Genomic DNA, 14860 nt, shown 5'->3' with positions numbered 1-14860 from the left:
TGTGTTCACTGGAGCTGTGGGAAATCTTCCAATTCATTTGAATCACTTCTCAGAATGTTTGATTTTCCTCAGTGAATGTCGAGTAATGCTTATTGTGCTTTGCTGCTCTGCAGGTAATGTCCGCCTGACTTCATTTCATACACAATATCCTGCAAGTTTTCTGACACCAGTTTGTAAGAATTCATACACATTCTTTAGAAAAATAATTTTATTTGCCATCTGAAAAAATAAGATCAGACCTCCACATTGCAAAAGAAAAACATTATTTAAGAGCAACACTGTTTATAAACATGCCTTTAGCTTTCATACATTTGGTCAGTAAAACTAAAACAATAAAGGAATCATTTCTTATACATAGGAACAAGTCATCCAGTGGTTTGTCAAAACCTCCACACAGCAACCAATCAGACCTTTGCTTCCGGTTGTCATGGTTATTTAGATGACTTAAACATTTACTAAATCATACAGGCAAAACATTTTTTATAGTTCGTTTGATATATCAAGCTTGGTAGCGGAACTATTTGACTCTCAAACCTGCCTGGTTGCACAGAAGACAAAATGTACCAAAAAGTTCATGTGCTGTTTCAGTTTGCTCCTTCAGCTTCTTTGGCTGCGAGATTCACCCGACGGGTTAGTTGGACACAATAAGCATTTCAAAAGTGACACATTATACATAACATGATGCCAAATAAATGCGTTGACTGTACAAATAGCAGCTCTTAGAACAGATCCTGCATGGTTTAAGTTTTTCCTTTTGCTGTGACAAACAGCTGATGAGTCATTAGTGAATAAATGATCTCTCCATTAATTACCTATTACCTCTATATATTGCTTATTAAGACATTTAAATTCACACAGATAAGAGTTTTGAACCTTTATCAAATGTCTAGAAGTCAGATATGGATATGAGTATCCAGCACCAGGAGAGCTGCATGAGATCCACAGAGCTGAAGCTGGATTTTTAAAGGTGAATATCCAGTTTAACTATGTGCATATACAGTTTCATAGTTATTGTATCAGTCACACCACAATCACTCTGAATACGCCTGAATGTACTATCTTCAAAAGGGTGTCTTTGCTTATTTATGCTTATAGACAAGCAATGTAGCACCTATAAGCTTGTAGTATTTATTTAAATCATTAAATTAACATTCTTTGGGCCACTAGGGGGCAGCGCAGCAAGCTGTAAATACAACATTGACTTATCACATTATAAAGTTGTTATGGCGAATGTGCAGACATTTATTTACACATCCGGCAGATAAAACGCTGCATGAAGCTGAAGTCAACTCTCTGTGGTTCATCATTACGAGCGACACCTTAACATTACAGATGATTTGATCCATTGTCAACATAAAAATATGCAGCTGTAATAATGTTTGTACAGTCAGTAATAAATTCAGTTCTCACTTTTTAACCATAGCAAATCAGTTTAGAGAACCTGGCTGGCCGAATGACTCATTTCACTGCACTTACCTTCTTTCAGTTAGTGGAAGAAGTCGCAATATACCGGTATTAAAGATAACCGGGATATTTGAGAAATTAAATATTGCGATGATGTTAATAATAAAATTCAAATAATATATTGTAGAAAATAATCCAGCGCCCCTAAAATCATTTCTGTTTCTTTCTGTCTGTATTCTTTTCTACAGGCAGGGTTACTGACTCCACCTTGCTGCACAAAAAAAAATAGTTGAAGATGAATTTGAATTTGTTCAAATTTTCTATAGATATCGCAATAATATCGTGATTTTGTTTTTAAGTGTAATATCAGACAGTGTCTTCACACATGGGCTGATTTCTGAGGTTTCTTTTCTGGATCTAATGCCATTATCCAGGAGAGTTTGGTTATGTTTGATATATCATAGTTGTTATAACTATAAGTTGTTATAAACTGGTGTGATTACAGAAAGACTAGTGGTCTGTGGACTGGTCTACATGACACATTAACATCGTCCGTCATCATTTACACACCCGCACCATGAAGGTGACAAATAACACTTGTCTGCATCGTTATTGTCCTCATAATTCTTGCTATAATAAATATAATTCTTTATGTGGTTATCTATGAAGAATATGGAAGTAAAAGAGTTCAAACACACACTGGGTTAGAGCGGCGACACCGGAGCTGGTTGTCACTGGGAGACACAGCTGTCCCCCATACACTGAGCGTAGCGATCCGAGATGCTTTTCCTGAGGTCATCGATGTCTCTCCTGAGCCGGCCCACCTCGAGCAAGTTGAACCTCAGTTCTTCTTCCGCCACCACTCTGCAGTCACTCTCCTCTGCCGAAACACTCAAAGCTGGACAGAAACAACAAAAGTACAAAACGCTGACACTAGGAAAATACTCTTTGTGCTTTATAACTTAAAGGGGGAATGTGCCACCTTTAATGTTGATGTCCAATCAGTGTTGATCAATTTAAGCAATACGTTCCTCAGTGCATGCTATACTGACTGAGGAAGTGAGTTCTCTGTGGCAGTGCCTACATGTACCAGGGTCCCCACCCGCTGTATCTTCTGCATTTCTATAAACACGTCTGAATATCCGAGTCATACAAAACACTGTGTAATGTATCCTCATCTTCTGCACACATATTTTAAGATGCCATTGGAAACGTAGCTAGTTTGTAATACAAGCGATGAGAAGTTCCGTTCATCAGTGGCAACTAGAGCGCCCATATGAGAAATGCACATATCGCTTTCTTACCAAGAGTGAGATGGCACATGGCGTCATCTTCACAAAATTATTTTATACTGAAAATCAAAAAAGAAACATCAAATTCCTTCAACTCTCTGGGCGTAGAGTCAGCATTTAAATTGGACAGTGAACTTATTCATAGAATTTGATGCTCATTGACTCAGAACGCCTTTACCACAGAATATCAAACAACAGATTATCCAAATAAGGAATATTAATCTGTTTTTTACATTACAGGTCATTTATCAGACGCTCTTATCCAGAGCGACTTACAGTAACTAACTACAGGGACAGTCTCCCTGGAGCACCGGTGTTCTGTTTGGAAGGCTAACCACTGGGCCATCACCACCCCTTATCTTTCACTGATGCACGCCTCGCTGAGCCAATCATAGAGAAGTACAGCACTATTTGTGCTGTTAAAATGGACCTTAAACAGTACCATTACTCGTGAGTGTGTGTGTGTGTGTGTCCCACATACATTTCATGCCCAGGAGCAGAGACAGGTTGGGCTCTTTCCCCTGTGCTCTCTGAGTCAGGATGCTGCAGAGAGCCTGGAGGTCCAGGAGACACAGGGACATCTCTTTCAGCAGCCGGCCCACTTCAGGCATCTCCACATGGGACACCAGCTGCTGCTGCTTCTCAGGGGGAAACAAAAGGCACATATTTTAGTTTTCAGGAAGCATTTTTCCTCATGTTTTTCTCCAGTTATAATTATGTTAACTAATATACTAATATACAAATCAATCTCTCTCTCTCTCTCTCTCTCTCTCTCTCTCTCTCTCTCTCTCTCTCTCTCTCTCTCTCTCTCTCTCTCTCTCTCTCTCTCTCTCTCTCTCTCTCTCTCTCTCTCTCTCTCTCTCTCTCTCAGACTTGCTGATCTTTCTGATGGTAGATCAGGTCTTATCTGATTAACATGGGTACGCAACTCCTTGTACCGGCGCTGGCCATCTCTCTATTGTTGAGGCAAAACAGTAGAAGTCACTGGAGAAAAAACAATGAGTTGGCAAAAGCACCTGGAGGGGCGTTGCCTTGGGATGCATAAGCGCCGGCACTGGTCATTGCGGCCTGCATATAACAATGCTTTACAGCATATATAAAGTAGGAGACTGGACTGCAGTCATATCTAGACAGATAAATAGTAAATGGACTGCATTTATAAAGCGCTTTTCCAATCTTTGCAATCACTCAAAGCGCTTTACAACACATGTCATCATTCACACACATTCATACAGAGTCAGAGGCTCCATACAAGGTGCACATCAGCTCGTCCGTAGTGATAAACATTCACACACACCATCGGCCATCAGTATCTTGCCCAAGGACACTTCGCCATGCTGACTGCAGGGGCTGGGGATCGAACACATACCCTTCGACCACTGAACGACCACTCTACCTCCTGAGCCACAGCCGCCCCCAGATAGACACATTTAGTCAGATAAGACTCTTCAATAGGTGTTTTTATATGTGACACATACTGTATGTTTTTCGGATTGCTGTGCTTTAATACAGAAGTTCCATTCAGATCAGTTTGGATTGCTCTTCTAGAAGTAAGAAGAGATCTGAACAACCCTGATCAGTAACCACATCATCCTCATCTAATAATATGAGTAATAAACCCTGATACCTGTGGGAAGGCCAGGCTTTCCTCCGCCTGGAGCAGATAAGACTGTTGGTGATGAGGAAGGCTTCTCTTCTCTTGCAGTCTTGTACTGGTGGCCTAACAGAGCACAGAATGTGACAGGTCAGCCAGATTTATTCGTTAGAGGGAGAACCTACAGCATGTGTACAAAGTCAGAAATTATGACTTTGCTCCATCAGTAAGAACATTTCAGGTTGATAGGTATTCTACTGAGCAACAAATATTGTATCATTAAATGGAGCCACACACAGGCGATCTATTTTTTGCACACAATAAACAAGATAAAAAACTCTATTTATGACAACAACAACGCTGACGCATGTGCAAAGGGGAAACGTCGCCATATTTCTTTTGTATTCTGTTTCAAGAGCATGACACCAAGGTTGTGACACTTGGTTTATTAGCTTACCGTGAGCTGCGAGGTCAGTCTCTCAATCCGTTCTTTCTGATGCTCAATCAGCTGGTGGGGAGCAGAGATACCATGTTAATGGTGTTTGACTTAATTTGTGTACGTGTGAAAGCATTTGTGAATGCGTGTTTAGCGGATGCTACCCTGCTGCTGTTGTCTTGCTGCTCCAGAAGTTGAGTGTTTTCTACCTCAAGCTGCTTCAGGTCCTGCATGGGCAACCTCACCCCGTCATCCAGACAGTACTGCACCTTCTGCTGCAGGCTTTACCAGGACGAGACATGCAGTCACAGAGAGAGAGAGACAGACATGTTCTTACACAGAGCAAGAGATAAGAGCAGCAGTTTTCTCATCTCATGCAGACAAAGGAGTATGTTAAGACTGAATGCAAAGGAGGCGCAACTGCACATTCACTCCGGGCCGTGCAGAGGCGCTGAAGATGTGACCGCGTGAGTTAGTTTTTTTTCAAGGCGATACCTTTGTACAGATATAAGAAGAAGAAACTGCAGGAAAATAACAGAAAGAACTGAAGTTCCTGGAAGTTCTAATTTTCTGGTTTTGCATCTGTCCAATACGACATGACAGCACATTAAAGCCATTGTACTTCAAATAAAAGTTATTATTATTATAGTCAGGGAGAGGGGTAATATTCAGAGAAAAATAATTAAATTGAAAATTATAAGAAAAAAACTTAGATACTCTCTGACGTTAAAGTGGTGAATTAACACATTTACGATTTTTGGTCAAGGAACCACATCGCTTCACTTTCAAAGGTTGGATAAACCTCATCACACCACAGCCGGCTGATTATGTACCTTTGTACAGATGCAATCAGCTCCTTCTCCCTCATGGCCTGCATCTCAATCCTGATGTCTTTCTCCTTCATCAGAGCATGTCCTTCTTCTACGCTCTTCTGTAACAGAGATGCTGCTTTCTCCAGATCCTTGGCTTTCTGCTGAACCTCCTCCTGCTGAGCGCGCGCACACACACACACACACACACACGCACACACACACATACGCTTTGATGAAGCCATGACGTGACAAAGTGTGACACACCTCAATGATGTGGAATACATTTTAATGTGCGAGGCTATTCATTAACCAGTTTATGCATTTTACACAAATGACTGTATTTGTGTGTGGAGTCTGCTTTGGTGCCAGTACTGTGATGAATAGACTGACAAGAGTGTTTTTTAGGAATCGAAAAGTACAAGAAGGATTTATTTTATTTTGGACTTTGACTGAATTGTCTTTGAGGAGCTCCTGAAAGAACTTACACCCGGCTGCGTTCCTTCTGTATGAAACAGCACTCAGGCTGCATTGTCAGCCACGATGTAGCCACAGCCTTTGTGTGTGTGTGCGTGTATGTTTCCGTACGCGTGTTTACCTGCTGGGCCTGGGACTGCACCTCGTCCAGCGTTGGCAGGTCAGAAAGGTATTTCTCCAGTGTCTCTATGCGTTGCTGTTTTTCTTGGTTCTGTTCGCTCTCTCTTTGACATTTCTTTTTCAGACTGATGATGTAGCGATCCCTCGTTTTTATCTGCAAACAGAAAACGCATACAACTAAAACACTGAGTTCATAATATAATGTTGATTAAATGATGTTGATGTTCATATCAGGGCTGAACATGATGTTCAGCCCTTCAAATGGTTTAAATGGTAAAAGTGGCCAAGGTGTTTTTCCTGCGGTTGCTTTCTTTGTATTAAACGCACAATATGTTAATTTCTGCCACAAGGGGTCTCTCAATCAAAACAATAACAAAATATGGATTTCAGTGACATTGTGAAGCAGCGTGGGATCATGGGAGATTGTCATTGCAGGTAGGAGAACTACATTGTTCGGGTTTTTACCGGGACAAGCGGACAAACCAGTAAGCAGTTTCACGTTACAAACTGCGGCTGCGAACGTTAGCTCAGCCTGTTTCTCTGAGAGCTTAAGATCCAGACGTTTGATGACCAAAATCATTCATCCAAATATAGTTAAAAATAAACAAGATCTAAAACATTTATAGTAAAAAAAAGTGGATTAAAACGTGATAAAAAAAGTCAATTTATGAAAGCTTCTGGCAGACAACCACAGCGCTGACACATGGGCAGAGGGCATATGGCCAAATTGACCAGTTTGAAAATTGTTGGAAACATTTCAGACCATACTAGAAAACAAACAACAAAACATATAACATAGGTCATTTAAATGCAGAAACGGTACATATTATACCTTTAATGATTGTGAATGATGTCTTTGCTGTACCTTTTCCTGCAGTTTTCTGATGTCTTCTGTATATTTTTGAGTGACTTGCTTGAAGAACTCGTTCAAATGGAGAACTTCCAGTTCAGCCACTGCGAGCTTCCTACCCAGTTCTTCGTCACAGCACAGCCTATCAGATGTCGCTCTCATCGCTGAATCCTATTGGACGACAGAACTTGCGCTGTGACTTGTGTAAATATTCGATGTGATCATCCCATTGTGAGTGTGGATGAGTGTTACCTTAGTATTTTGAATGTGGGGGTCATCATACCAGCCTCTCTGGCTCTGCAGGACCTGCTGTGCTCTGAGCTCATTCTCTCTGATCCGGGCATGGATCTGCAAGATCTGCTGCTTTTGTCTGAAACACAGAATCACCTCGTGCTTACAAACATTGCCATCTGTGAATAAAGTGTAAATGCTAAATATCTATTTAAGACAGGCATTGGCAGGCAATGCAAATATTAGGGACTGCAAATGATAAAGAGAACAGGGAGAAACAGAACCGGAGCATCAGTGTTTGAAATATCATCGTTTCTTTGGACATGTTCATACTTTTCTCTATGAATCTGGGTCACTGTTGCAATCCAGTTCAACTGCTGTGAAATGAGGCTGAGCTGCTGTCCTCCACCAAGCTACAAACTGCCTGCCTTTGATACTCAAAACATACTAATACTACTACTACTGCTACTACTGCTGCTACTACTACTACTACTACTACTACTGCTGCTGCTACTACTGCTGCTACTACTACTACTACTACTGCTGCTGCTACTACTGCTGCTACTACTACTACTACTGCTGCTGCTACTACTGCTGCTACTACTACTACTACTGCTGCTGCTACTACTGCTGCTACTACTACTACTACTACTACTACTGCTGCTGCTGCTACTACTGCTGCTACTACTACTACTACTACTACTACTACTACTACTGCTGCTACTACTACTACTACTGCTGCTGCTGCTACTACTGCTGCTACTACTACTACTACTTCTACTATTACTACTTTACAACCTCTTTGAGTATCTTTTGATCATCTTTGTTAAATGAATTCCCCCCATGAAATCAACACAGTGTAAACTGCCAAATGCAGGAAGAAGAGCTGGTAAAGCATGTCGACTGTGTGAATGTGTAAGTTAACAGGTTTTTAAAATCACTGCCCATCTAGGGCGTGTATCGGACTATAATTACATGTGTGTATTCTGTCAAATCTCACACTGTCTGCCATGTGTGAGTATTACTATAACAGCCTACATCAAGATCAAGATGTGTTGCTTTTTGATTTTATTTGCATTTAAACGTAACGTAGTGAGACTCCACACTTCACCATGGATGCAAGAATTAAAGCTAGTGGACATGGGATTTGTGTTGGTAATAGTACAACTAAATACACACCGATTCACACACATGTAAAGTAGAGTATATATACACTGGAAGTACGATTCAAAGGAGGCACTGGGCACCTGGTCTGAATAGAGAACAGTGTGAGTGTGTCCTGCAGTACCTATCTATCTCCAGCTCTCTCTGTCTCAGCAGCCCCTCTTTAACCTTCACCAGACTGTTGACAGGAAGGGAGGTCCCCATCAGCATCTGGAAACACACACACACACACACACACACACACACACACACACACACACACACACACACACACACACACACACACACACACACACACACACACACACACACACACACACACACACACACACACACACACACAAAATGGCATAATGTAATGACATCAGTATCTTATGCTCATAACTTACATGTTGTAAGGAAAAGGCAATTCTCTTTATTGATAGTAGTCATGTTAATGATCATTATTGTTTGTATAAAATCAGTTTTTGCTCAATACAACTTTTAAAAACAAATTTCATGGGCTATTTATATCATTACCCATCTATCATACAACACACACACACACACACACACACACACACACACACACGCACACACACTTTCTGCGATGTCAGTACCAGAGGAAACCATCGTTTCTCACAAATCTGTGGAAAACTCACAACTCACTCTGACTTTTTCCCCCCCAACAAAAGTTTGTCTGTCTGTCTCAAAAACTTTGAAGGTAAACTACAAAATGATTGTCCTGTGTGTGTGTGTGTGTGTGTGTGTGTGTGTGTGTGTGTGTGTGTGTGTACAGCGGGTGTTTTAATTGTTCCAGCAACCAAAGGTTATTAACTTAAGTTATAATCTATTTGCAATAGATAGATCAGCCAGAGGGACCTGGAGTATTAAACTGCATTTGGTGATGCCAAATCATCCAGAACTGAAATCTAACGGATTGCCACTTTAAAATAGATGATAATCCAGTCCATCCTCCACCTCCTTCAGCCAACCTTCATCCCCTTTGCATTATTACTCTTTTCTGTTTCTTTTCCTTATGCTTTCCTCTCTCATTTATTCTCACATCATTATTATAAATACTTCTCTCACCTGGTGAAGCCATGGCTCCTGCTGTTGTCCCTGTTGACATGACAACGGCCCATCTCCGCCACAGCCCTCTGTTCCAGTAGCACTGATTTGACCAAGTTGACCTCCACCCTCTACTTTGGGTCTGTACTCCATCTGCTCAGTCAGCCACATCTGGGTCCGCACTGCAGGCTGAATGGGGGAGCTTCTATCAGTCTGATGAGCCAGTGCCGAGTCTGTTTGTTTGGGTAAGCTGAGGCCATAAACCTGTGCACCTCCCCGAGACACTTTAGCTTCCGGTAAAGCACTATAGTTCATGTCCAAACTGTTGTGCTTTACCGATGAGGACGGAGATGAGGAAAGGGACCGGTCTGTTTCCAAACCATTGGATCTACTGCTGTGGTTGTATCTGTAGCAGGGGCCAGCACCCGGTGAGCGCTGCAGCAAGCTATGGCAGAGCAAGGAGGAAGATAAAGGTAGGTAAAGGTCCACGTTTGAACCGAGCGGTTCCTTTCTGTACCCATGGAGCAGACTTCTGTCCAGAGAACCTTGTGAATCCGGGTTGTATTGAACGCCTGATGTCCTAGTGGAGCTCTTATCAGGCCCAGAGGACAGTTTGGTGAGAGAGGAGCACCTCCGGAGGGGCTGATGGTCCTTCATGTCCAGACAGCTTGGTGCACCCAGGGGAGTCACGGCTGGTGTAAGCAGCTGGCAAGACCTGCTCCATCGACCTGTGCTGCTGGGTGAGGCTGGCATTCTAAAACTGGTGTAGGGTGAAGAGGACGGGGACAGCATGACGTGGACAATGGGGACGGCACCATCATCCTGGCCCAAGTGATGCTGCGACAGCGGCTGGAAAGACAAAGGCGTGGTGCTGGAACTGGAGTCGTCTGTAATACATACAGGCCAAGAATGTGAGTTGTTGAAGGTTTTTGGTGCATGTGATGCATAGGCCTCATATCTCAAGTGAAATAGTACTCCGTCAGCAGTCAGCACAAACCAACTTTACATTTGGTTTCTCCCACAGTTTGCATCATGTGTTGTATTTTTGGGAATGTTGACTGTTGGACTGTGAAATGCATCTCAAAAACAATCATGCACACTGTACTACAGCTACATTTAAGTCCAGCACACTCTCACCTTTGATCCAAGTGATTAAAACCTGCTGGTTGAACCTTTTTGAAAGACAATGCAGCAGATTAAACAAACAGGACATCTACCTTCCACGCTGTCAGAGCAGTAAGTGCCAATGCCAGTGTCACCGCTGTCAGACACGGTGCTGTGTCGGCGCCCACCACAGATACTGTTCCCAGGGCCGGGGGGGTTGCTGCGCCAGGCGGATTCGTGGCCAGGGACCCATCCTGGAGAGACACCGCCACTGGAGCCTAAAACAACATTTTTTAAAAGGCTATCTGTCACACAAGTTATTCAGTTACAAACCACCGGGGTTATCAGTCCATGTTTGATTTAGTAAGACACAAAGAGAGCAATATACAAATCTACCTTCTGACAGTCACCAGTTCACTTTTTTTTTCCATCGCAATATTTTGTAGGAATATTTAAAAACTGGACATAATTTACGTTTAGACTGAAAAACAGCCCTTTGGTAAAACAATGTAAATGGTTGCTTGGTGGATCAATGAATTTGAAGGCTCAATAAATGCCAAAACACTGCACAGAGCTTTGTAATACTATGAGACAGTTAGAGACAGACAATCATTTGATCTTTCATTATGACCATAATGAGGTAAACAGCAGAACTACTGCAGCCCCGTTACAAGTAGTCCAATAGGAATGTCTGCATGACCAACAACACACTGCCCCTTGCCAGATGACAAAGTACTGCGTTTTGTTTACCCAGGACGTAAGTTGGCACTGGATGTGGCTTTAGTCACGCTGATTTGTTTTACATATTTTGTCTGAAAGTGACCTGCAGACTGTATGAACACGAGTGTATAGACAACAGCATGAAAGTTTGCAGCGGACAGATTATTACAGATAAATGATCAGTTTTATTGGACATCTCTGATGTGACACAACATGTAAAAGGACACATACATTATTATCAGGGCCATACTTTACCCCAAGTTAAATCTAATAAATTATTACTAATACTGCGCCATATTTCGGTTATCAACTATTCAATTAACCACCAACTATTTTGCTAATCGATTAATCTATTTGACAAAGAAAATCACAATTCTCTAATTCCAGGTTCTTAAATGTGATTAATTTCTGAATATCTTGGGGTTGTGGACGTCATCTTGGGCTTTGGGAAATACTAATCGACATTTTTCACCATTTTAGAGACCGAACAACTAAATGAGAAAATAATCGACAGATTCATCGACAATGAAAATAATCGTTAATGTGAGTACAGTAATCCGTTACATTGTCGTTCATTATTGCCACCACTGATGAATTTGCACATGTATGTTCTCCAAATGAATGATTCAGGGCAGAAGTAATTTACAACTTAGAAAAACAGAGTAATACAATCTTTTGTTTAACCCATAATGAGAGTTTTGAATGATGTGCATGATGCGACTCCAGTGACTTATGATAAATCAATTTGAATATTTTCTGACGTCAGAACAAGGACAGAGGGTGTTGTATCCTGTACAGTCTGTAAAGCCCACTGAGACAAATGTGTAATTTGTGATATTGGGCTATATAAATACATTTGATTTGATTTGGCTGTTCTGTGGTATCGGTCAAGCTCGTTTATTTAATTATGTTTTATTGATTTAAATCACATCACAGCCCTGGCTGATCCTGAACTCGTGTAGTTTCCTGCCTTCACTGTTCAGTTGTTACATTGCTTTCTTATCTTAACAGTTCAGTTTACTTGCAGCTGCACATACTGGCTGCATGAAACACCTCAGAGCAAGGAAAAGAGCTCATAAACCAAGACACACTTCTTCCTCATGTGTTCAATGTATCGATACGACGTGTTCGTGTAGCCTTGTAGCTCAGCATCACAGCGGCATATCATCCTATTGCTCGGCTGTGCTAGCTGCTGTACTGTAGACTCTTGGCCTTTAACACAGAACCATTGGATGTAGCTGGATCGCATGTTAGCATCGTCTTGTCATCTCAGACTGTTATCTTATATAGGCTTCTCACCTGTTTTATTAGATTCGTATCCATCTTCTAAATCACTTCTGTACCACATCCCATATGGTTGTGGGCTTTATATAACAGCAGGGAGAACGGCAGTCTGATCACAGGACAAAAAAAAACAGGGCCAAAGTCTGAAAACACAGGTACTCGATCATTCACTACATTATAGTACAAGTGATCGAAAGATCTATCTGGTATATCTTTGGTCTCAAAAACATTTAGTCGGATAACGGTATCCTTCCTATAAATTAAGCCCGCACGTCCGGAGCTGAACGTCCTCTGAGAGGAAGTGACCCCACAAACTCCTCCTCTCCTCCTCCGCAGCTCAGCCGCAGTACCGCCAGCACGACACACGCGCAAGAGGAACCAGAAACGAACCGAGAGTATAAACCTCGTTGGAGCAGTGGGAGTCGCTTCCCATCATAACGGGAACTCTTTAGATTCAGTTTGGGCCTCTATTCCTGCAGTTACGGTAATTTACAGGCTCAACCTACCTGGCATGTCACAAAATAAACTTAACTAAAGCATCTTGTCCGTCATCTTCATCTGCTTTTGAATGTTTTCTTTTCAGAAAGTTGTTTCTCAAAGCTTCTTGTTTGAAAGGACATGCAAACTTAAATTGTCACATCAAGTTGTCAACGAGTTATCCCAGCGGAATACATTCAAACTCAACATGGTGTCTCTAAAGAAAGTACATTTAGACAATTAGTTAATTCAAAGAGATAACAGCATTACATAAACAATGGTCAAAGTAAACTCTGCTATAGGCTATAAACTAAAAAAACGACTTGCTGTCTCTAGAGAAAGTGTTGATAGAAACTTGAATAAAAACATCTCGTTTGTCATCTTCATCCACTTTTGAATGTTTCTCCTGCAGAGATTTGATCGAAAAGATGCTGATGGTATGCCGCTGATGTTCCACCGGCATATACCGTTTCCTGACGACAGGTGGAGCTTGAAAGTCACACCAGTAACGTCCAATGTTGCGCAACATAGCGCAGTTTCTCTAGTCTCACATGGAGGTAGTTAGCATAGCCATCGTAGCCAGTCTGACTAATCAATAACAGAAATTTAGAGCCAACTACATTAATAATTACTGTATTACGTTTGTATTGATATGACAACGTGTGTATCGATTACACCTGATTACCGGTATAAAAAACATAAAAAAGGTGTAGCCTATGCTGCTGGATCTGTTATGCCGGTGTGCCGGTGCTTAAAACGGAAGCGAAGAAAAAGAAAAGAAACACAATATGCTGCTGTAATTACTCACCAAATGGACCGATACAATTACATTCAACATCCCTTGCTGAATCTGTCCAAGTATCTCCTGTAATTCGGCAAAAAACATAATTCACCAAAGAGCACATGTTAACGTATTTGGCAAAAAACATAATTCACCAAAGAGCACATGTTAACGTATTTTTTAAATTCTATCTAGGTATTCGCCCCTCTTTTCACCGTACACCGTCGTATTTTTCATGAATGAAATGGGCAGAAAGGAAAAGCAGTTCAGCAAAAGTGACATTCTTTTCACTAACACAACTTCGACACAACACAGCGTTTCTACAGTTACTGTGGTGTCTTTCTGATTTTAGCAGCTTTTCCTTCATCAACTTCTCACAGAACTACATCTGAATTTAATATCGTTTTGATTTGAAAGCCTCCCGCCGTCTCCCATGGTGCAGTACCACTCTCTGCCTGAAGGGTTACTGATGTGCTGACGGGGTGCTGTTTTACCAAAATACAAATATCACAATGTGATATTGACATAATTGTTATTAACAGAATGTAGCAGTGTCTTGACTTAATCCAAGAGGTTAGTTGGTGTAGAAATTCAGGACATTTGTTTTAGATCACAATACATTTTTATGGGGGGACGATCCCCAGACACCCCCGCCATTATGTATCTTTCCAAGTTTGCTCCCCATTTTAAAACTTGACCAGGCACCCCATTGTGAGGAGCATAGATCTTTCTCATCCTTTGTTTTGAAGAAAAAATATGTGTTATATCTGGAGTAAATATAAAAAATGCTACCCAAAAAACACATGGTGGTGATAAGGCCAGAGAGGCACCCCCGAGAATAATAGCTCTGGGAAATGTCTGGCCCAAGAGGCACGAGCACATCCAGAATGGTTACTGCACCAGTACATATAAATGGCAGTAAAGAAACACAAGTTTAATACAGAATATGAAGCAGGCTACATCATTTGTAACCATTTCCAGTTTAAACCACGCCCACTCTGTATTTGATTTATTTTTTATTTTAATCCTTTATTTAAACAGGTCTCATTCACATATGGATCTCTTTT

At 41.4% G+C, this 14860-nt stretch overlaps 1 protein-coding gene across 2 annotated transcripts; it reads right to left on the bottom strand.

Annotated features, from left to right (window-relative positions):
- Nucleotides 1-190: 190 nt before the first annotated feature.
- On the bottom strand, nt 191-12858 carry cep85l (centrosomal protein 85L). Of its 2 annotated transcripts, none has more exons than XM_029425715.1 (13): nt 12551-12858; nt 10645-10809; nt 9449-10314; nt 8502-8587; nt 7235-7352; nt 6998-7153; nt 6134-6286; nt 5560-5711; nt 4891-5008; nt 4748-4798; nt 4324-4416; nt 3178-3334; nt 191-2302 (listed from the first exon to the last, which is right to left on the bottom strand). In XM_029425715.1, the coding sequence occupies exons 1-13, from the start codon at nt 12597-12599 to the stop codon at nt 2136-2138; spliced, it is 2331 nt and encodes a 776-aa protein (XP_029281575.1). In that variant the 5' UTR covers nt 12600-12858; the 3' UTR covers nt 191-2135. The 2 variants fall into 2 exon arrangements, with proteins under 2 accessions (XP_029281575.1, XP_029281574.1); XM_029425714.1 differs by having other exon boundaries at nt 5560-5714; nt 12551-12857.
- Nucleotides 12859-14860: the final 2002 nt, after the last annotated feature.

The sequence above is a fragment of the Cottoperca gobio genome, chromosome 24 (assembly GCF_900634415.1).
Source record: "Cottoperca gobio chromosome 24, fCotGob3.1, whole genome shotgun sequence".
NCBI lineage: Eukaryota > Metazoa > Chordata > Actinopteri > Perciformes > Bovichtidae > Cottoperca > Cottoperca gobio.
The sequence above is the reverse complement of the archived record's forward strand: the minus strand, read 5'-3'. Positions and strand labels throughout refer to the sequence as shown.